The sequence below is a fragment of the Lolium perenne genome, chromosome 4, assembly GCF_019359855.2.
Source record: "Lolium perenne isolate Kyuss_39 chromosome 4, Kyuss_2.0, whole genome shotgun sequence".
NCBI lineage: Eukaryota > Viridiplantae > Streptophyta > Magnoliopsida > Poales > Poaceae > Lolium > Lolium perenne.
The window spans coordinates 243,500,230-243,524,167 of NC_067247.2; the positions used below are offsets into that span (position 1 = coordinate 243,500,230).

General features: G+C 41.8%; 2 protein-coding genes across 2 annotated transcripts; both read right to left on the reverse strand.

Moving 5' to 3' along the window:
* Positions 1 to 9,827: 9,827 nt before the first annotated feature.
* On the reverse strand, positions 9,828 to 13,712 carry LOC127332435 (probable nucleoredoxin 1-2). The gene is made up of 4 exons (XM_051358734.2): positions 13,499 to 13,712; positions 12,051 to 12,536; positions 11,471 to 11,959; positions 9,828 to 10,675 (listed from the first exon to the last, which is right to left on the reverse strand). Exons 1-4 carry the CDS (start codon positions 13,586 to 13,588, stop codon positions 10,007 to 10,009), a joined length of 1,734 nt encoding a protein of 577 aa, XP_051214694.1. The 5' UTR covers positions 13,589 to 13,712; the 3' UTR covers positions 9,828 to 10,006.
* Positions 13,713 to 16,378: 2,666 nt separating this feature from the next.
* Positions 16,379 to 22,551, reverse strand: LOC127332433 (uncharacterized). The gene is made up of 6 exons (XM_051358733.2): positions 22,118 to 22,551; positions 21,920 to 22,027; positions 17,763 to 17,930; positions 17,506 to 17,677; positions 16,876 to 16,949; positions 16,379 to 16,784 (listed from the first exon to the last, which is right to left on the reverse strand). The coding sequence occupies exons 1-6, from the start codon at positions 22,448 to 22,450 to the stop codon at positions 16,701 to 16,703; spliced, it is 939 nt and encodes a 312-aa protein (XP_051214693.1). The 5' UTR covers positions 22,451 to 22,551; the 3' UTR covers positions 16,379 to 16,700.
* Between the last annotated feature and the right edge of the window lie 1,387 nt (positions 22,552 to 23,938).

A 23,938-nucleotide genomic window follows, 5' to 3' on the forward strand; every position in this document is an offset into this window, starting at 1 on the left:
CTGAACATGTTATTGTTTCATGATGATATTCATTGTTTTATGATCTTACCTGCAAGTTGTATACACATATCGCTGTCCGGGACCCGAGGCCCCAAAGTGATAGCAATTGGGACAACCGGAGGGGAAGGCGGTGATGTGAGGATCACATGTGTTCACAGAGTGTTAATGCTTTGCTCCGGTGCTCTATTAAAAGGAGTACCTTAATTTCCAGTAGATTCCCTAGAGGCCCGGCTGCCACTGGGTGGTAGGACAAAAGATGTTGTGCAAGTTTCTCATTGCGAGCACGTACGACTATATATGGAACACATGCCTATGGATTGTTTAGTACTTGGATAATGTTTTATTACTATCTGCAAATGCCCTATATTGATTGTTACATGAGTTTCTCTCATCCATGCAACGCCCGTTCATCCATCCCTGTGCCTACAGTATTTTAATCCTGCTATTTATTATAATCACTACTTCTGTCTTTGTTACACTGCTGCTGATATTTCACTACCGCTACTGCTATAAAACTGTTGCTACTGATAAACTCTTGCGAGCAAGTCTGTTTTCAGGTGCAGCTGAATTGACAACTCCGCTGTTAAGGCTTACAAATATTCTTTGGATCCCCTTGTGTCGAATCAATAAATTGGATTTTACTTCCCTCGAAGACTGTTGCGATCCCCTATACTTGTGGGTCATCACCCCGCGCACCCTCGTCGGCCCCAAGTGCGCCCGCCCCGGCCTCGAGAGCCCCCGCCTCGACACCGCCTCGCCCAGCCGGGTCCTCTACCGCGGCAGAGAATTCGGCGTTTTCTCTGCCGCCGCAGGCTGCCACTGCAGGAATTCCGGCAGTTTGTCTGCCGCGGCAGGCAGCCACAACAGGAACTCCTGCCGCCGCATGCCCTGCCCCTGCCACAGCTTCTGCTGCCGCCGCCCCGACGGCCTCCTTGAGGTAGGAGGTGAAGTCGGTCTTCTTGACGTGGTTGAAGCACTCGTCGCGGAGCACGTAGAACTGCTGAAGCACAAGCCTTATCTCAATAGCCCCGTTGCGCTATCGCGCAAATAGTAGAATAAACTATAAATTTTACTTAATTTAGTATTGAGAATTAGCATGGAATTTAACTGTTGTATTTTTAAAACTCACCAATCCATCAAAGTGCTGCAGATACGACAACCAATCCATCGAAGTGTTGCAGTAAGGTATGCCAATTTAGTACGATTTCTTACTATATTTCGGCTTTTATTCTTTCGTATATGCTCCGTCGGCAAATTATGGTTATTGTACCAAAAAATGTAGCATCATAAGAGAAGCATAGAAATACAATTACTAATTCGAAGAAGAATATTTCTACTATAAGTAGCAATACAAAACAAAGTTTGGTTCAAGATTTTAAGCCCTTAACCAATACCACATAAATCAGAAACTATACAAATGTTTGACCCGCGTAAAAAAATTCACCACTATTCTTGGCTCATGCCGCCAATCCCATAACGATTTGAGTTAATGGTCCAGTCTATTCATGTTAACTCATCTCCCTAACCCTCTGCCTTGTTCTGTTACATCTCCCTTCGTTGCCTCCACCCCATCTAATTTGCTGACCAAGTACTCAAGCACAGCCATCCACACCATGAACCACAACCATCCACGGCATGAGTCATCCGCTGCCCGTCCCAAGATTTACCTAACACTTGATAGATGACAAAACAGATTGAACATTTTAGAATCCTAAGATAATATGTTGTCATTTCATAATCCTAAAAGAATACATTTAGAGAAATAGTAGGAAATCTTAAAGAAATATATTTAAAAAAATGATAATGCAATCTGTTAGAAAGCCATCACTACCATTAGATAACAGAATGTACACTTTGCAGATTAAGGTAAGGTAACTTCATGATGTTAGCATCATAAGAATGCAATTTCTGTTCTCGTGAACCTAAATTAAATGTCCACTTGAATACACTACATATAGAATTTATTCAACTTGTCAAAAGTAAATAATTACAGAGATAATAAGAAAATGAAGGTATCACATGTATGAAAGACCTCTATACCAACTATGGAAATTCCTTGCATTTATCTCCTTTTCTTGAGACATAGAAGGCATGCAGGTTGACAGCGGAATCTTGCAGACTATAATGGTGAAAACGGTGTCAAATAAATTTAGATATAACAAATCCAGGGGTTGCACCTGATTGTTAATTGATGAAACACATGGCACTGAAAAATCTCTAGTACCGCTATAGAGGCGTTCCTTAATCTTTGCTGGTAACGCCACAGTCCAAGCTAATGTACGTACATCGCTATCTCGTAGAAGAACTTAACGTCTTAACGGTTGACACCCTGTATGTTAATATGGAAACATATATTTAGATAACTTTATAAAATAAAAGCAATTCCTCTTAACTTGGATGAGCCCTACATTCTTGGTATGTATATACACTTTTGTTTATACTGTGACCCTCGGCCGAAACCTATCCCACACTCATAGTATTTTTGTTTCAAAGACATCAGCATGACATCCAGGTCAATAACTTATAGACGGGCAATTCTACCACTTTTTGATTTCATTGATAAGTTTGGATAGGCCAGAGCTCTCCCAAATCCATGTGATTCTACCATTCTATCAGCAATGAGTTTAACTCCCAAATGTAGGGATGACTATTGGGTCGGCCTTGCCGTGTAACTTATGCATGATCCCTCCTTGTAAACGCTGTAGTTCAACCTATATATATCGAGAATCTAAATGAAAAAAATTGAGTGCAAAGTTTCAGTTCTCTTTTTATCAAACAAATGCATCACCAAATCAAACTAAAACAAAAAAATTATCACTCGGGCAGGGTAAATTAACTACACACGAAAAGTACCATTCACGGCGAACCATATTGCCTTCAGTAAAGCTATGCACTGTAAGTTTCATTTAGAATGAAGATGTAAAAAATATACTATGCCATGAACTGCAATACTGCCTCACTGGGGAAGATGCAGCCTTTTATACAGATGCTACAATTGTGTAACTTACTTTCTATATAGTGTGCACTCCCGCGCAGAAATTTGGTACAGATCCTCAATATTCCGATAGCACCATATCCACACTACAGTAGAAAGGCAATCATCAAATGACACTCACCCAGGAGTTGCAGGGTTCTTCTATTTCACTTTACAATCCCAATGAACAAGAGGCATGAAAACTAAAAGTATGATTTATAGAAAGTTACAACATAGCAACGTTAAGGTTATATGAAGAAATTAATCTATACAGTGGAGCAAGCATGCATTATTTCCAAGAGAAGACGCAATTGTTTTTCTCCCAAAAATATATATATAATCCAACAACTTGGGAAAGGCATACTGGTTATTCTAAATAAGTATCATAGTTAATTTTGATAAAAGGCATGATTGTCAGAGCGGACCATGAGAAAAGGAGGAGAGGGCTAGTAGATTATGCCTGAGTATCTCGTTCATTGACAAATCTGGTTTGTTGATCCTTTCCCTTACTTCAGAAATGGCAATTAAAGGCATACAAAATTGAGAAAAATAATTAGTAAATATTCGTATAAGAAGACCTAGAGATCATGAGGGTGAGGGAGTACATGATAGGACATTGATGGGAAGAATGAATACCTGCAATAGGAACCAGAAACACTAATGATCGCCGTTGTCATCAGAGATGTAAAATCTCCAAACTGAACAACAAACTATAGTTAGAAAAGAATAATGAACTTACGACATCATTCCGCACTGATATTGTCTACCCCCACAAAACATACACATACTGTATATTTATAAAAAAAAACGCCTACATGCTGAACATGCTGAAATTTCTTGATATGTCCCAAACATATCTATAATTTTTATGCTCCATGCTTGTTTTGTTACAATTTTTATATGTATTATGTGCACTTTTCAACACTTTTTAGTATTTTTTGGGACTAACCTATTAACGTAGTGCCGCAATGCCAGTTCCTGTTTTCTGCTGTTTTTGTGTTTCGGAAAAGTTGTACATGAAAGTTTCTCGGAATTGGACGAAACAAAATCCCAGAGTTTTATTTTTCCGGGACGAAGACGGAGCCATAAGGACACGCGCAGGAGAGCTACCATGTGGCAGTACATAGGGCAGGCGCGGCCCCCCCTTGGTCGCGCCTGGCCCATGTACTGGCGCCTCGTCGCCTCGTTTGCTCCGCCCTTCCGTCTATTTATTCCTCGTACCGGGAAAACCCCAGGGACCCGAGCCTCCATCCACGAAAAGTTCCAACGCCGCAGTCAACCGAAACCCTAGTTCGGGAGGGTTCTGCAGTCCATCCCGGCACCCTGCCGGAGAGGGAAATCACCGTTGGAAGCCTCTACATCGCCATGTCTTCATCCGAGGTGATGCGTGAGTAGTCCTCTGATACGTCTCCAACGTATCTATAATTTCTGATGTTCCATGCTAGTTTTATGACAATACCTACATGTTTTGCTCACACTTTATAATGATTTTATGCATTTTCTGGGACTAACCTATTAACAAGATGCCGAAGTGCCATTTCTGCTGTTTTTGGTTCCAGAAAAGCTGTTCGGGCAATATTCTCGGAATTGGACGAAACAAAAGCCAAACCTCTTATTTCACCGAGACGGACCCAGAACACCGAAGGAGAGACGGAGAGGAGGCCCACAGCCTCCAGACCATACTGGGGCGCGGACTAGGAGGGGGGCGCGCTGCCAGGTGGTGTGGGCCCCTCGGGACCCCTCCGACGCCGCCCTTTCGCCTATATATTCCCCACGACGCGAAAATCCTATAGAATCGATCATATTCCAGAAAGACTCCAGGGGCGCCGCCGCCATCGCGAAACCAAGTTTCGGGGGACAGAATCTCTGTTCCGGCACGCCGCCGGGACGGGGAAGTGCTCCCGGAAGCCATCTCCATCGACGCCACCGCCTCCATCATGCTCCGTGAGTAGTTCCCCCATGGACTACGGGTTCTAGCAGTAGCTAGTTGGTACTCTCTCTCCCATGTACTTCAATACAATGATCTCATGAGCTGCCTTACATGATTGAGATTCATCTGATGTAATCGGTGTTGTGTTTGTTGGGATCCGATGAATTGTTACATTATGATCAGTCTATCTATAAAGTTTGTGAAGTTATTGTTGCTGCAATCTTGTTGTGTTTAATGCTTGTCACTAGTGCACGAGTGACATGATCTTAGATTTAAGCTCTATAATTATTGCTTAGATTGTATCTACAAGTTGTTTGCACATGTCTATGTCCGGAACCCGAGGCCCCAGAGTGACAACAACTGGGATAACTGGAGGGGAAGTCTTAGGTATGAGGATCACATGTTTTCACCAAGTGTTAATGCTTTGCTCCGGTGCTCTATTAAAAGGAGTACCTTAATTACCAGTAGATTCCCTTGAGGCCCGGCTGCCACCGGCTAGTAGGACAAAAGATGTTATGCAAGTTTCTCATTGCGAGCACGTATGACTATATATGGAAAACATGCCTACATGATTAATAATCTTGATGTTATGTCTTAATGCTATTTCAATCCTATCAATTGCCCAACTGTTATTTGTTCACCCAACACTTGTCACTTGTTTTTGGAGAGTTACCACTAGTGTAGATAGCTGGGAACCCCGGTCCATCTTTCATCATCATATACTCATTCATATATGACATTAGAAGTAGTATCAACTATTTTCTAGTGCCATTGCCTCTGTGTTACTGCTACTGCTGATGTGTTACTGTTACTATTGCTCCCATGTTACTGCTGCTTTCACATCACCCCTGTTACTAGTGCTTTTCCAGGTGCAGATGAATTGACAACTCAGTTGTTAAGGCTTATAAGTATTCTTTGTCTCCCCTTGTGTCGAATCAATAAATTTGGGTTTTACTTCCCTCGAAGACTGTTGCGATCCCCTATACTTGTGGGTTATCATCCTGCACGGGACCATGGCTCCATAGCAGTAGCTAGATTGCTATCCTCTCCTTGTTGTGCTTCATGTATAGATCTTGTGAGCTGCCTAACATGATCAAAATCATCTATTTGTAATTGCTACATGTTAGTTTGATGTGGATCTGATTTATAGAGAGATTGCTTTGGTTGAGATTATGTATTATGATCTTGCATGCTCTCCGTTTCTAGTAGATGCTCTGGCCAAGTGGATGCCAGCGACTCCAAGAGGGAGTATTTATGCTCGATAGTGGGTGCATGCCTCTATTTAACCATGGGAAGTGACCTTGTTCTCTATGGTTGTAGATATGCTGTTGCTACTAGGGAGAAAACAACGGTGTTCTATTCAAGGGTAGTTTCATCGTTTACTTTACACACATTGCTTAAAGCGATAGTCCGTTGCTTGCAACTTAATACTGGAGGGTGTAGCGGATGCAATCCTGAAGGTGGATTATTAGTCATAGATGCAGTTGGATTACGGTCTATGTATATTGTTGTAATGCCGCATACTTTCATAGCATGTATTCTGCACCAACCATTAGCGTAGAATCTCTGTTTGTCAGTTGCCCATCTGTAATTTGTTTACCCAGCATATTTATTTTATTGGGGAGACGCCTCTAGTGAACTGTGGACCCTGGTCATTCTTCTTTTAATTGCAATCTTCTACAACATTTTTTGTTCTGTTCTCTTCAAACAATTCTTTTTCCACACGGTCCGTTTAATCCTTTGTTTTCAGCAAAACTAGTGAGCTTGACAACCTCGCTGAAAGTTGGGGACAAAGTACTTGGTTGTTTGTGTACATGTCTCCACGTTGCTGCTGACGCCAGCAGTGCGCCCTGCCACAAGTTGGTTCGCAACACCTCGGGAGAGAACGTTTTTCTCCTACTGGCCGATAAACCTTGGTTTCTTACTGAGGGAAAACTTCCTGCTGTGCTCATCATACTTTCCTCTTGGGGTTTCACTCAACGTTGCGCATAAATTCTCCTTCATCAACTCCACGCCCAGCAAGACTTTCTCCGGCGCCGTTGCCGGGGAGAAAAGCATCTCTTCTGCGAGGGAAGTCTCTCACTCTCAACTCTTTTACTTTATTATTGTTTTGCTTGCATACTTTATTTTTATCTTGTTTGCATTTTATATCGAAAATCCAAAAAAAATAGTATAGCTTTTATTTATGTTGCTTGCATTATTTTTATTAAATGGCTACTCCTGAGAATACTAAGTTGTGTGATTTTACTAGCACCAACAAAAATGATTTTATTTGCACACTCATTGCTCCACCTGCTCCTGAAGCAGCTTTTTATGAGATTAAGCCTGCCTTGTTGAACCTTGTTATGAAAGAGCAATTTTCTGGTGTTAGTACTGATGATGTTGCTTCTCACCTCAACAATTTTGTTGAGCTATGTGAGATGCAAAAATATAAGGACGTAGATGGTGATATTATTAAGTTGAAATTGTTCCCTTTCTCACTAAGAGGTATAGCTAAGGAGTGGTTGCTATCTTTGCCTAGAAATAATATTGATTGTGGGGTTAAATGCAAAGATACTTTTATTGAAAAATATTATCCTCCTTCTAAAATTATATCTTTAAGAAGTGATATTATGAAGTTTAGACAATTTGATACTGAGCATGTTTCCCAAGGTTGGGAAAGAATAAAATCTTTGGTTAAAAATTGTCCCACTCATGGACTGACTACTTGGATGATTATTCAAACCTTCTATGCAGTACTAAATTTTTCTTCAAGGAACTTATTGGATTCAGATGCTGGAGGCACTTTTATGTCTATGACCCTTGGGGTGGCTACAAAACTTCTGGACAATATGATGGCAAATTATTTAGAGTGGCATACCGAGAGAGCTCCACAAGGTAAAAAGGTAAATTCTGTTGAGGAAACTTCTAGTTTGAGTGATAAGATTGATGCTATTATGTCTATGCTTGCAAATAATAATGCTCCTATGGATCCAAACAATGTTCCTTTGGCCTCTTTGGTTGCTCAAGAAGAAAATGTAGATGTGAATTTTATTAAGAGCAACAATTTTAATAATAATGTCTATAGGAATAATTTTGGTAGCAATAATTATAGGCTGTGTCCTCCCAACAATGGAAGTGGTTTTAGTAGCTTTTATTGTAATTCTTATAACAGCAATAGGAGTGCTCCCTCTGAACTTGAGGGTATTCTCAAAGATTTTATTAGTAAACAAACTGCTTTCAATAAATCTGTGGAGGAAAAGTTTAGCAAAATAGATGCTCTTGTTTATAAAGTGAATAGCCTTGCTCTTGATGTTGATCTTCTTAAATTAAAGGTTGTTCCTCATGATAATACTGAGAATAAAACTTTTGCTCAAGCAAATGCTATTCAAGTTAGAATTGATGACAATATGAGATTGTTAGCTGAATTGCATGCTAGGTGGGAAACTGAAGATGAGATGGATAGAGAAAATAATTTAGCCAAGGTTTACACAATCATCACCAATAGTAATATTGAACCTTTGAATTCTAGCAAACCTCCTACTAACTAGCAAAATCGAAAATATAGAAAAAGTCCCCACTCCACATAGAAAAGTGTATAAACCCATTAAAACTGTTCCCGACAAGCGTGCTGAATTTTTTAGAGGTGTGGGAGATAATTGTCCTTATATTTTTGATAGCAATGATTTTGATTTTGAAAGTTGTACCATTACTGAAGTTATAAAGTTCTTGCAAGAACTCAATGAAACACCCAATGCTAGTGAACAAAATGTTGCTCTTACAAAGCATATTGCTAGTGCTATTATGAAAATGAGGGAAGAGAAGTTGAAACATGAGGCTTCAATTCCTAAAAAGTTAGAAGATGGTTGGGAACCTATTATGAAGATGAGAGTAGAATAATTTTATTGTAATGCTTTATGTTATCTTGATGCAAGTATTTCTGTTATGCCTAAAAGAGTTTATGATATGCTTGACTTGCCACCGTTAGAATTTTTTTATTTGGATGTTCTTCTTGTTGATGTTACTGCAAAGAAACCTTTGGGGAGAGTTGATAATGTTCTTATACAAGTGAATAACTATTATGTCCCCGTTGATTTTGTTGTTTTGCATATTGAATGCAATGCTTCATGCCCTATTATTTTGGGAAGGCCGTTTCTTAGAACTGCAGGTGCTATCATTGATATGAGAGATGGAATAATTCGTTATCAATTTCCACTCAAAAGAGGTATGTAACACTTCCTAGAAAAAGAAATAAGTCACCTTATGACTCTATTTATAGGACAACTTATGGTTTTCATGAGCCACCTCTTGATAATACTTGATTTGCACCCTTTCTGCGCCTAGCTCAAAGACGTTAAAGAAAAGCGTTTATAGAAGACAACCCATAACACGCGCTATCGGTATACAGTGCGCCGAATCGGCGGATACAACGCCAAATTTTAGAGCCTCTATTGGAGATGCTCTAAGGGCATGCCCAATGCATTGCCCTAGAGGTACTGCCTCACACCTTTAGCTAGGTTCGGGTGGTCCAAAGTAGGTTCGGATGAGGAGGTAGCCTCTTCATCAGGAGGCAGCCTCTTCAGCCATAAAGTGAAAACTGAGTGAAAATGTGAGAGAGAAAGAGAAAAACCAAATCAACTTTTCAGAGAAAGATATATTAATGGGACCATAACATAGCATGCATATGTCAAAAGTTTTATCCAAGCCTAGTTGGACAGCTGCCTCCATTGCTCATGCCCTAAGGCAGCTAACAGCATTTTTGACCCACTTTCCTAATTGATACCCAGCTGCGGTGCTCACCCCGTCGTCGGGATGAAACAAAAGGTCTACATCGCTGGTTATACACGCCCCAACTGAAAGGTGTGAGGCAGGCAAAATGCAATGCAAAATTGTATGAACTATGCACAGATCATAACTACCACAATCTCCACTTCGCAACTGAAGTACCGTGAAAGATCAAGCCATTTCATTCAACACTCTGAAATCATATTTAGACGGTTTTGCTCACATGTGTCACCGGGATAAAATAACCTCCAGGCAAAAACCATCGGATGCAAGATTTATTACCACACCACACATCACATGATTCAGATACGCTTCATCTGGCAAGAGAAAACACAACTCTAGGCCTTTCTGCAGACGTCTCCTTCGCAAACGTACCCAGCTGGGGCAGCATCAGCAGCATCCTGCCCCTTCTCTTCCTCTCCCTTCTTCTCCCCATCCAGCGCACACGAAGTGTGCAGATCGAAGTCGCATTCTGCGCAAGCATAGGACCAAGAGGTGCCCATCTCGTCGCATCCATCACAGCCGTATGGCCTGGGCCGGCGCGTCAGCACAAGCTCATGCTCGTGCAGCTCATGCTTCAGCTTCTCAGGCCATGTCTTCGCCATCTCTTCGATCTTCTTCTCCAGCTCCTGAAGCCTCTCCTCGGTGAACGGGAATGCCTCCGCACCGTGGACCGCTATTGGAGCTTTCGCATCAGTGTTGACTGTCTTCCCATCAGGACCAATGGCGACGAGAGAAGGGATCCCACGGATTTTGAACATCTTTGACAGGTATGCCTTCCTTTCATCTCCCAGGGGAAGGGCGAGCCATGGCATGCCGGAGAAGAAGTCATCGAAGGAGTCCTTGTCTCTGTCGCTGGAGACGAAGACGATCTCAAAATCACTGTTCTTATCCTTAATCTTGTTGTATACATCCACAAGTGTCGGCAGGAAGGCCCTGCATGGTCCACACCATTTGGCTGAAAAGTAAAGGAGGACAGTCTTCCCAGCAAGTTCTGATACAGGAACCTGACAAAACACAGTACAGAGTATATTTCAATTTCTCATACATCACAAACTTAGGTAACACATTGTAAGTGCAGTTTTTTTTTTTTGCATAACATCTCTCAGCTAAACAAGTAGCATGATTGTAGTTGTAGGAACAGGTGAAATAACTACCATATGCTCATTTGTCAGTATAAATCGCTCTCTACCAGTACCATAAGTTGGAAAAGGCTGAACAAGAGTTCAGACATCATTTTCCTTTGGTTCTGGGCCCTAGCAATATAGATTTTCCATTCTAATTTGTGCACATAGTTCCTAGGCTAGTCCTTCAAATTTGTCCTTGTACGGCTCACGCAACACACATGTTATGGCATGTGGTACATCTATGGTTTTTATTTATTTCTTTTGGTTTAAAACCATCTACAGTTGTTTTTTTTATAGACAAACTGAGATGAACAAACTAGAATGGGATGTGTGAGAAACTAGTTGCAACAAACTGTATTTAATTTACTAGTACTAACTAGAAAATGTAGGATCTTGGTAAAGATGATATGCTGTCTAAATATCCACATTTATGTTTTACGACTCTTTAACATAAATAAGCAGCGAAGGAAAATAGAAAGATGAAAAATGTTAATTAACCTAACAAAATTGCTCTTTAAATTGTGTTACATCGACATGGTCAATCTACTCCGATGATATCTTCTAAGATACAAAGCATAATTTGCTGCATCTTACTTCAAACACAAATAGGCCTGATCCATTCTTGCCAACCAAAAGGGATTCGGATCTATGAAATCAAGCATATGTAAGACATACCTTTGCTCCATCTTTCCCGATGACAAAGTCTAAATCACCAGTAACCAAAAGGGACTCCAGCGTCTGTGACGCTGCTTTAGCCTTTGCCTTCTCAGCGAGAATTGCCAGCTTCTCTGCATTGAAGGGGAACCCCTCCCATGCATCCATACCATGCTCATCAATTATGTCCGCAATATTGCTGTTCAGTGTCTTCCCATCAGGACCAATCAGCACAACTGTAGGGAGATCACTAAGCTCAAAGTAACTGACCAGCTTCTGACACTTCTTGTCGCCCTGAGGAATAGCAAGCCAAGGCATGCTAGAGAAGCTCTCATTGAATGATGTCTCATCACTGTCTAGTGATACAGCTACAACTTCAAACTTCTCACCCACTTCTTTGAGCTTCCCATATATCTTGGAAAGAACTGCTGTAAATTCCTCAACCGGACCATATCCACTCACTACAAAGCACAAACCAACATACTTCCCCTCAAGATCAGAGATGGGTACCTGGGTACAAGTAATGTCAACATAGCAGATAAGAATGTCTGCATCTGTAAAACCGTGAATGGACGATAAAGATTTTTTGTCGATCAGTTACCTTGTCCCCCTTGTTTGAAATTACATAGTCGCGCTCCGGTGTACCAAGCACGCTATGGATAGTTTGATTATCCTTAGCTGCCTTTTCTTGTTCTTTCAATTCACTGATCCTCTCGGGCGTAAAAGGATAAGCTTCTATGCCATATTCACTCACAAACTCGACTCCATCCCCAGTAAGAACTTCACCAGTTTTTGCATCAAGGATAACAAGGTGTGGAATGCCCCTGACTTCAAACCTCCCATCAAGACCTTTACGGCCTTCAGAGTCAGAGAAAGGGACTGCCAACCACGGCATCTTTGCGAAATAGGCGTTGAATGCCTCCTCATCCTGATCGCCTGACACGAAAACCACCTCAAAGCTCTTGCCATGTGAGGCAAGTTCTTTGTATGCTTCAATAAGCTTTGGGGTGAACCGCCTGCATGGTGGGCACCATGAGGCCGAGAAGTAGAGGGCCACAACGCCTCCCTCAATGCTGCTGATCTTCACCTGAAGGACGACAAAAGAGGACAGGTGCAGAGCACTTCAGGTTCAGCTACTACAGACTAGTCCGTGTAAACAAGTTGTTCTCATCCAAATCATGTAACTGTATCTGTTGTTTGCTCTTTTTTTCAGAAATTTACAGAATATGATGCACACTGCTAATGATTTAATAACCTTCTAATATATGCATGAAGGTTAAAAAGAGGTAGCCTGTTTTCATCCACTTAGGAGGTAACCTTTCTCATATGCATGTACGGGGAGTTATGGTAGCGAGATTGCTAACTATCAGTCACAGGACAAAGACAGATTGAACTATACTATTTCTGGAAGACAGATCATTTACTTATGCACCAAGTATTATGTATCCAGGAAATGCATGCTGCTCCCTCCATCCCAAAATGTAAGGTGCATTTCAATTCATTAAGAAAAAAGGCTTCAACCAGAAAACTGCTCTCCAGATATGTGGTTTACATGACGCAAAATTGATGCCACTAGACTTGTATTACAAGTTACCTAGTACTTACAATTGCAATTTTACATCACGTAAATAAACCACAAAAGACATATTAATCTAATAATCGTTGGTGAGACTACCTTTTCTTAAGGAACTAAAAATACACCGGCCCAACAGCAAAAAGTTGACCACAGTGCAAATCATGTACTAGCAGCGATATCAGCGCAGACATAATCAATTGGCCTCGATCAAGCCAAATCGTCAGTCTATTATTTATATTCAACAGCATCCTTGGCGGAAAAAAAAGGGAGGAAACCCATCACATCCTATTTTGTACTAGCTGTTGATAAATATACAGCTCGAACTCTAAATCCACCGATTCAAGCGGAATAAACAAGGGAGGCGCCAGGTAAGCGCGCACGCCGCGCGAAGCGGCCAGCATCAGAGCCGTACCTCGCGAAATCGTAGAGGCGCACTAGGTTGGGATAGGGAGGGAGGGAGGAAAGGGGCATGCCTGCTCGCCGGAGTTGCGGACGAGGTAATCGCGCTCGCCGGCGGCGAGGATGGTCCCGATGCCGCCGCCGGTGGTGGGTGCCGCCGCCATCCGGCGCCTTCGCTGGAGGGGCGGAGTGGAGTGGGCTAGAAGGGGCTAGAAGCGGAGACGGAGCGGTCGAGGTCGTGATTTATTCCCGTTTGGTTTAGAGGAGAGAGGTTTAGGTGGGGGTGATGTTGGTTAATGGTCGGGTTTATATAGCGAGCGGCGCAATGGGCGGTGGCGGTCTCCGTGTAGTTGGCGTCATGTCCGTCCACGGATGCCAAGTGCTGATGCTTCCTTAGCATGGAAGCTTGGAAATTACGCGGTTCCTTCCTGCAATAATATTTGTTAGTTGCAACAATAATTATTATACTTATAATACATTAATAATAATGTTGTTTAAGACAGTACTACAGTACTTTATTTGTAATTTTAGTCCTGAACTTTGTAGTAATTGTGCTGGGTGCCGACCCGCCACCAGCAGCACACCGGCGTACAACGACTAAATCATTGACCAAAAAGTTTTTATCATCAAGGCAATACTTTGATCAATGATTGCTTTTCTACAACATAGGCTTCGTGACATATTAGCATTAAAATCATAAGTTGAAATTTTCTATGCAATGACATCAATTTTCCCCAAAATTATTGCTACGTAGGTAAATCGTTTTAAAGATCAAAATATAATACTTCTTTAGAATGAGGTTTAGTTTTCCAAAACATCTTAAGTTTTTGTTTGTTTGAAAGTAGCTTATCACGTGTACCACGCGATTAAAAAACATCATAAATTAGCAAACAAAGATAAACATCACAGAGGTAGGTTGTCGTATGTTTTTGCATCCCGTGGTGCTTTGTTTTCCTGAGATCCGTGACGTCATTTACATTACATAAGCTTTCATCGTGTGTGCTTGCGTCAGCCTATCTTAAACATGACACGCATCATACATCTTAAAGATGACACGCCGCATAAAGTGTCGTAATCCCTCCGATGCAAATTACTTTGTAGTAATTGGATGGATCTAGACAGGTTTTAAATAACACTTTTGCCTAAATCTAATGTAAATAATTGTGTAATTTGAATCAAACGGAGTAGCTTCTCTATAAATTTAGCGAATCTACATAGTAAATCAAACATGTTCGATAAAATCATCCTTCCAATCCAAAATAAGTATCGGTGACTTACTATAAAATTTGTCCTAAATTATGCCAACCCGTGTCCATACGAAGCCGCCAGCGTCTTGATTTGATTGCAGCAACTAGGCCACGCATGAGCTCATCGAGTCCGTGGGGTTCACACTCACGAACACATATTTTAATCTAACAACGTGTCACATAGCAGTCACTAATCGACAACTCAAACAGGTCACCAACTAAACACTTTCTCGGTTACGCGCACAGGTCTATCCTCACAGCGCTTATTTGTATAAAAAAGTGCTATATAGAATGTAAGAGAATTTCAACATGAATAAGAAAGTGGTGGTGGAAACGTCGAGAATGGACGTTATCGATGGAACCGGAAAGACAAGTTCACACGCTTTCTTCATTTCTGGAAAACCTTGTTTAGGATGTCATGGATGGGGCCAACGCCCAAGCCTGCTCTCATTGCTTCAGCTAGATATATCCGGCATGTACACAAGAACTAGAAGGACCTGGCGTGCTTTGACGCGTCGTTTTCTGATGTCCCTTCTCGGATGCCAAGTGCCGATGCTTCCTTAGCATGGAAGCTTGGAAACCATGCCGTTCCTTCGTGCAATAGTATTTGTTGGTTGTACTAGTAGATTATAACAATAATATTTTCTCCGTTCATGAACATGTTGGATATCTGCCAAAATTTGAATATATCTATATACTTCCTTCGTTCACAAAAGAACATCAAAGATTTGTCTAAATTTAGATATATCTATACACTACAATATCTAAATTTCGATGAATTTCAGACATTTTTTTATGCACAGAGTAGTACTATTCACTGACTAGATATATCTAAATTTAAATAAATCTCGAACATGTTTCGTGACACGAAGGAAGTACATTAATAATGTTGTTTAGGACAGTACTATTTTATGTCTAATTATAGTCTTGAACTTCGTAGATAATTGTGCTAGGTTCCAACCCACCACCAGCAGCTCACCGGCCTACAACGACTCAAACAGAAAAGTAATGTCACCAAAATTTCTTTAATTTCTATTCCACCACCGTACCCCCAAGTTCTCGATTCATCAAGACGATACTCCGATCAATAATTGCTTTACTATAACATAGGCTTCGTGATATAGCATCTAAATCATAAGTTGAACTTTTCAATGCAAATTTAGTGCAATGACATCAATTTCCCGCAAAATTTGTTGCTACGTAGGTAAATCGTTTTAAAGATCAAAATATACTACTCCATTGGAATGAGTTGTAATTTGCCAAAACCTTTTTAATTAGCGAACAGAGATAAACGGTCGGAGAGGTAGGTTGTCGTATGTTTGTGCATCCCCTGGTGCTTTGTTTTCCTGAGATCTGTGACGTCATTTAAGTTACATAAGCATCCATCGTGTATGCTTGCGTCAGCTTAAACATGGCATGGTCGTATTAACCACCGATCCGAATTAGTTGTTGTAGTTGAATGAATGTAGACAGATCTTAGACATTTGCCTAAATCTACGATAAATTTGAATCGAAGGGAGTAGCTTATCTCTAAATTGGGCGAATCTACAAACTACTAAAACAAACATGTTTTATAAAAGCATTTGTAGTATTGTACTCCTTCTGATACAAAATAAATATCGATGAGTTGGTATAATCTACATTATTACAAAGTCTACGACAATAAGAGGGAGTACTATAGTTCTTTAAAATGCCAACAGGTGTCCATACGAAACCGCCAGTGTCTTGTTTTGATTGCAGCAACTAGGCCACGCATGGGCTAATTGAGTCCGTGGGGTTCACACTCGCGAACAAATATTTTAATCTAACAACGCATAGCAGTCACTAATCGACAACTCATACAGGTCGGTCACCAACTAAACACTTTCTTGATTACGCGCGCAAGTCTATCCTGACAGCGTTTATTTGTATAAGAAAGTGCTATATACAATGTAAGAGAATTTCAACGTGACATAAGAAAGTGGTGGTGGAAACGTCGAGAATGGGAGTTATTCAATGCAGTCCGCAAAGACAAGTTCACACGCTTTCTTCATTTCTGGAAAACCTTGCCCAGGATGTCCTGTATGGGGCCAACACCCAGGCCTGCTCTCATGGCTTCAGCTAGATATCCAGCCTGTAGACAAGAATTGTTTCAGATCACAAGGCGGGGTGGCGAAAATCTAGAATAGCCTACACATTTTGATTTAGGGACTGTGATTTGCTACCTCCTTAACAGATTTCTCGAGATTGAGAGCGTCTTTGATGCGGCTATTCACAAAAGTCCACGTGTCACGAAACTCTGCAATGTGTCAACAGAAATGTAGATAATCAGTGAATCTGTAATAGAATCAGTCGTGCAGAGAAAATGTCGAGTCTGATTTTTCCATAATCCAATCAGTCGCGTAAGGTAAATGTGAATTCTGCGAATTTTTATTTATATAATATTAGTGCACCTAAAGTAATATAGGACGAATAACTCTCAGGATCGAGAAATAAATGGCAAATGTAACTGCTTACTCTTAACACATCAAACATGACAACAAAGCAAAAGATACAGCAAGGTGTACAAGTCAATAAGAATCAGAGATATTTACAAATATTCCAAATACAAATTTCGATTTTCAAATGAGGGTATTGAAAATTCGAGAACTCATAGTAGTAGAAGTTGAGTGTAGGTTAATAATTCCAAATACAAATTTCGATTTTCAAACTCAAGTTACTTTGGTTTCATTACACACAATAATACATGGTTACAAGGATTGCTAATTTGCTGAGGTTGGCTTAGTCATAGTGTCAAATTGTAAAGTAGAAAAAAATATATGCAGAATGGTATCAGGCTTAGAAAAGATGCAAACCTGGAGAATTATCTGTTAGCATGTACACCTCCGAGGTTGAGTAGATCCCACCAAGCACAGCACGCTTCACATACCAATCAATATCTGATCCAGAATCTCCAGCAGCATGCCAAATCTCATCAACAAGGACCGCTCTCTGCTTCAAGCTTGTGGAGACGTTTGCCGGTTGGGACTGCCAAACAAATTATATAGTTGGACATATAGCTATCACATAATTTAGTCAAAGACATGAGAAAAAAGAGAAGACAATGCACCACCTGGATACTCAGGGCTTGAGGCCACTTTGAAATGTAAGGTGCCTGCATCTCAAGCCTCGTACGAATAAGCCTGGCTAGTCTCTCAGTGAGTATCAAGGTTTTCAACTGCTCTCCCTCACCAGCATCAACGCGATCCATGAGTTGTTGAAGGCAGTCATCCATGAAAAACTATGTGCACACTCAAAAAGAAATTCATAAGTGTGGGAAAACAGAAGCATAGAAACAAAAAACTTTGACATGTTCCAGAGTCTGTCTAATATGTTCGGTTAACAAATAGAAATTTTATGCATCAATGAAGTTCCAATCTATGCTTATAGTGATCCTGAGTTTCATAATTTATGTGCTCACGAAGTTAAAGAAAGAAGTTTCAATGTATGCACGTGGCAATGATGAGTTTCATGCACCAATGGATTGAGAAGTTTCAACCAATGCTGACAATGCTGGTGTTTGATTGTTTCTCACAGAGCTCAAGAACCTCCAAAATCATGTACTCTCTCCGTCCCACATTATAATAAGCTTTGGCAAGCTGTTTTAGCTTGCCAAAACGTCTTACATTGTAGGATGGAGGGAGTATTATTTAAACTAGATAAACCAATGCAACACCCTAAAGCAAAGTTTAAAATAGCGAGCTCTTGCATCCAGCCAGAGCGATTCCAGCAGCTACGAAAGGCTATGGCCGGGCTATAGCAGTTTTGCTAAATAATGAAAAAAATTATCAAATTTTGGGAAGCATATATTAGTATATATATCAATAATTCACAGATGCATAACATATTTATAGTCACATAAGAGATACGAATAACCGGGAGTTCTGGACATAGTTCTGTCCACGTATTACAAGTTCACAACATAAAGTAGCAGAAATTTAGGACATAGTTCTGTCCAAATATTACATAACCAACAAACGCAATTAGCATGTAGCAAAAGCAAGTTCAGGACATAGTTTTTGTCCACATGTTACATACTAACAAGAAGTTCAGAGACACAAAAAGTTCACAGTAAGCAACAACAAGTTCACATAACCGGGTTAAATTGGGTTTAAATTGACTTAGCCGGGCTAAACTGGGGCTAAATTTACTTAGCCAGGTTACTAGCGGCTATTCTCCTTTTAGCCTATGAAGACCCTAGCTATAGTGGGAGGCCTCTCAAAAGGCTATAGCAGGGCTATGGCGGGTCACTTAAAATTTGCCGTAAAGTAGTTCAGTTTCTAACATTTATCTTTAGTTCAAAACTCTAGTAAGCGTGATCAGTGTTTCCAATTGAAAAAGTGTGCCCAGTACAAGAAAACAGCAAGGGGTTTCTGAAGGAAACAATAACTATAATGAAATCAAGGATTTCATTTTGGAATAAATACAGGTGGTGGTGGTGTGGATTAGTAGTACGTCGCATCAAGGCGGTGGCAATTTGGTTGGCCACCCGGCAAGAAGACCAGGGTGGTCATATTGCAGCAGAAGTTGATTATATGTTTGACATGGCTAATAAGTCCAATCGTATTAGGAGAGGACAAGGGCTTGAGTATCTATGTTTAAACATGCAAGAAGAATCGATCTATTCTGCCAAGTTATTCACTATTCTCAACCTATGTGTAACTAGCCAATCTCCCATGGCGTCTAACAATCTTCAGCGCGGTAGTTATCTTGCATGAATCAAATTTCCCAACAGGTTGAGTAAATATATACAGTTGGAGGCAGAGACAGTAGTATGTACAGAGCCTATGAGACAACATAGGAAGGGATATTTTCATTTTTCTGTTGTTTGTCGGTTGAACAGGCAAGTTGTCGAGGGATAGGGCGACGGAAGTTTTGGACTGAACGATCAAAAGTTAATAACGATCTTCCTTTTTTTCTACATTGATCACAAGAAGAATGTCTATCTGCAGATGTCAATCCCTCAGAGTAGCAACTGATTTCAAGACATATAATTCTAGTGTTTCAGTGCATACCAACATTTTGACTATTTTAAGTGCATGTGGTGTAAACCTTTCTACGAACATTGAGAAAATATCCAGTGGAAATCAGTAAAACAAGTAAAACAAGTAAAAATAATCTCCAAATTTTTTTAAAAAAATCAACAAAAAATTACAGTATTTTAGAAGGGTAGAGTTCTATAAACATAAACATGTCAAATTTCAAGTTTAAACTCAAAACCATTCCAAAGAACATGGTTCCCGCGGAAAGTTCACCATAGTATGGTTTCCATCAGATACTTTCTCATGCATATTTGTTAGTATTGTACCCTGACAAATACCCTCATTTCAAAAGATTATGAACAATTGAAATCAAACAAAAAACTAGACATCACTCACATAGGTTGTAGATAAGCATAATTCCGGTGACATACAAAACAGATAAATAGTTAGCTAATAGTGATCCACCAAAATGCTATTCCGAGAAAATTTGACATGTGTTCGACACAACACGAACATAATGACCTCACGTACACATGGCATCAAGGATAAAGACACTGGCCAGTTTGTTGAAACTACGGATGTCATGCTAAAAGGGATACCCACAAATTTCAGATATATTCAAAAGCAAATAGTGACCTTCGGAATAAGCAACCAGCCACATCTGCTTCTGTCAAGAAGCTCAGCACCATCAGGGTGCAATGTGGTGCCACTGAAGACAAAATCAAGGCCCTCTTCAATGCTTCGGTGCCAGCTTCTCCCCCATAATCGACGTGAGTATGATCGATCAATGTGGTTGTTGTGCCCCTTTTGTGCTTTACATAGTACTCACACATTCCCTTCTGTCCCTTTGCCAGAGCTAGGTACTAGCAACTGTTTAAGGTATGTCTTTAAGTCGCTTTGCAGCAATTTTGGTTGCATATCCTTATTCACCCAAAAGCTTAAGTTCATAGGGAAAGCTAGCAAAATATATTTCAACGCCCCCTCACGTCTAGGTTCCTCAGGGATAGATGTAGGCTGCAACTATTTTTATTAGTACTGTGTTAGCCAGGTCTTGACCTCGCGACAGCTTGGCTCTGAAACCATATTGCATGAACCTAACCAGTTAACCCAAAAAGTTGATGCAATTGGGAGAGGTGAGCAATATATTTCAACACCCCTTGTCTACAATCCTCAAACCAGTAAGTGGCAATATTAATACGAATGGTTGTGATATTAATTGCCACTGCCTCGCAGAGAGGAGAGGATGGTTTAGGCATTAAAAATCTTCAAAGCCAAAACAGATGCCTTCCTCCAAATTTGCTTACAAAAAATCTAAATTCCAACTGCTTCTCCAGGATTTCCTGGATTCTAAGGGACACAAGCCCTCAAATACTCCATCCTACCTTTCCAAACTCACAGCTGACAACATACAGACCCCTAATCCAAATCACCCAGGTCAGAATCAAAGATGTTTTGGTGAGTTTCTTTTGGGTTGACAGATTCTCCATGCGCCCTTAGCTGCCCCTCTATTTTTCTCCACGCACTAGAACCCAAAGACTTGATTTCTTCAGTTCTCCAAGATAGATTGAATTTGAATCTGAAGAATGGAGAAACTCTTTTGGTACCATCCAGCTTTGATCCCGGTCTTTGCTGCTGTAGGATCTCAGGTTACCGAATGACAGCACACTCGACTGATGACTGGTGGAGGAAGCCAACAAACTCCCTCCCTTCCCTCCCCACCTTCTCTAAATAGTGAGATAACACAAATACACATATACTAGCATTGGTAACATTACTTGCACTCGCATCAAACTTCTTCCAGTAAATGACCCCAACTAGGATGGTCTTATCAGTCATTAACATTTTCCACCTAAAGGATTAAACTCTTCGTACACATGAGTTTCTTTATGCAAACATGTGATACATAAAAAGCAATGCCACAGCATTCCTAGCTCTGATATAATTACGCTCTTTTGAGCTCAACAGCTGAAGATGCATAGAAATCACCAAACACATCACAAAGTTGAGAATAAATATCACACATTCATACCACACAATAAAGAAAACATAAAACTGAGTAACAAAACTGGCCTAGTTAGCTTCCAATTCAGATAATATGCAATCAGGCAATTAACTCTGGGGTAAACTACAAAGCATACATTCCTCCAAACTCTGATTCGTGTAGATTATTTCCTTATGAAATTGGCCACCACAGTAGTATAAGCCAACAAATCACAACAGAAAATGTGCAGTCGAAGGGGGGTGGTACCTCAACGAGCGCGGCCTCCTTCCTCTGGAAGGCACCGACAATGGCCGGCGACACGCCCACGTCCCTGGCCCCCGCGATCATGGCCGACTCGCTCCATCCCATCCTCGGCTAAAGAAAAAAATTACACAAAAAATCCATAAAAAAAAAGTACGAAGGCCCGGAAACGGAACTAGATTTGGAGGGAGTTCGAGGCACAACCACATGGAGCAGCGACGCGCGGAGGACCTTCTCCTGCTCCTCCTCGTACCCCGCGCCACCCGGGCGGCGGCCCCCAGATGCAGCACCCGGTCCCGACCGGTAGGAGCCCCCAGCGCCGGCACCGGCACCGGGGTAGGAGGAGGCGCCCTCCGACTTGGGCGGATCGACTGTGGGCTCGAGAGGCGGAGGCGGGAGAGGCGGTGGCGGCGAGGCGTCGGTGGCGAGCCGGCGGAGAGCGGAGGGGGAGGAAGGCAGCGGAGAGGCGCAGGGGAGGACGCGCCGGGCGGCGAAGGCGCGGGAGAGGAGGCGGCGGGCCGCGAGGGAGGAGGCCATTGCGGCGGCGCGGGTGCGGCCTGCGACGTGTTCGACGAAATGGCGAGCCTGTGCTGAAACTGGGGTGGCCCTCCGATCGGATCGTTCGCCGCTTCGGAAACACACTGACTCGTGCGGTTCATGCCGTCCCTCGCGTGCCACGTCATGCAGCTAGCATCGTCCAAGTCCAACACGTGCCTCTCTTGGCACGAGCTTACATTGGAAATCGCAGATTTTGGTGTTGTTTGGGCATGAGCATCGTCCAACACTTAGTATTTTATAATCACAAAAAAAAAAAACACTTAGTATTTTATTGACATAGCACGATAATAATTAAAAAAAAGGGTGGTAACTTAATTATTGGTTGGAGTCTAATGAGGTGGTAACTTAATCCGCCCACCTTTCGCCTCGCCGCGTCGCCGGCGCCATGCCTCTGCGCGTGAACCATACGGGCTTCACCGGCCGATGGAAGGTTCTATGTGGAGATCCGTGCCGCCGGGGAGCGCAACGTTCTCGGGACGACATGACGGAGCTCGGCGCGCGTATGACGCCGCTGCATGGCGGCTTGGGCGCCCGGCCACCACCGCCAACTTCCGCGACGGACGTACCCTCGCGGAAGCTGAGTTTGTGGCCGGCGTGTCCATGAACCTCGTCGGTGCTGAGCAGCTCTGTCGACTGTCGCCACCACTAGCTCTAGCGCCGCCTCGACATAGTAGAGGCGGACGAACGCACCATGAAAGCGTGGCTCCAAGCCTTCCCGCACGACGTCCTGAACGAGGAGGCCTTCTTCGCGCAGAAGAGGGCCGAATGTAAGGCGGATATGGCATCGAAGAAGGCGGCGAAGATGGAGGTCCGCTGGAAGAAGGCGTTTATCGCGTCTCAGAGGGAGGGGCCCTGCACAATCAGCGACAACGACGATCGTTGGCTCGATGAATGCCTGACCACGCCATCGGCGTCATCAGCCTCTGAAGAAGATGATGATTTCTAGATCATCGCCGTGAAAATAAAAATGTTTAACTTCCTAGTTTATTCTCTGCACTAGACTTTTATGCTAAATGTAATCCATGGTAAACATGTTTCATGCTAAATTATGTTTAGCGCACCTGCTGGGGGTGATTTTTTCTACTTTAGCGTGCCTATGTTCCGACAGAGATGCTCTATTATACTCCGTAGAAATGATCGCATCATAGAAATGATCACGCATTCTATATCCATCCTTTGTCCAATCATATCGTAGGATCTATATATCTACCCATCTAAAAATTCGAGTCACACAATTATTGGTACGTATATTAATTAGGATTAGGCTCCTAACTAGGATCATTTCACCTCCGGTCTCCATGACTGCCACAATATATATCTTCTTTACGAGATCATAACACAATATGTTTCAGAAAACGTTGCATGAACTCCCACCAATCTGATCCCAGTTTTAAGAACTGAGCTTTCCAATGCATCAATACAAAATTTGGAAAATTTCAGTCACTGATTCGACCACATTTACAACAA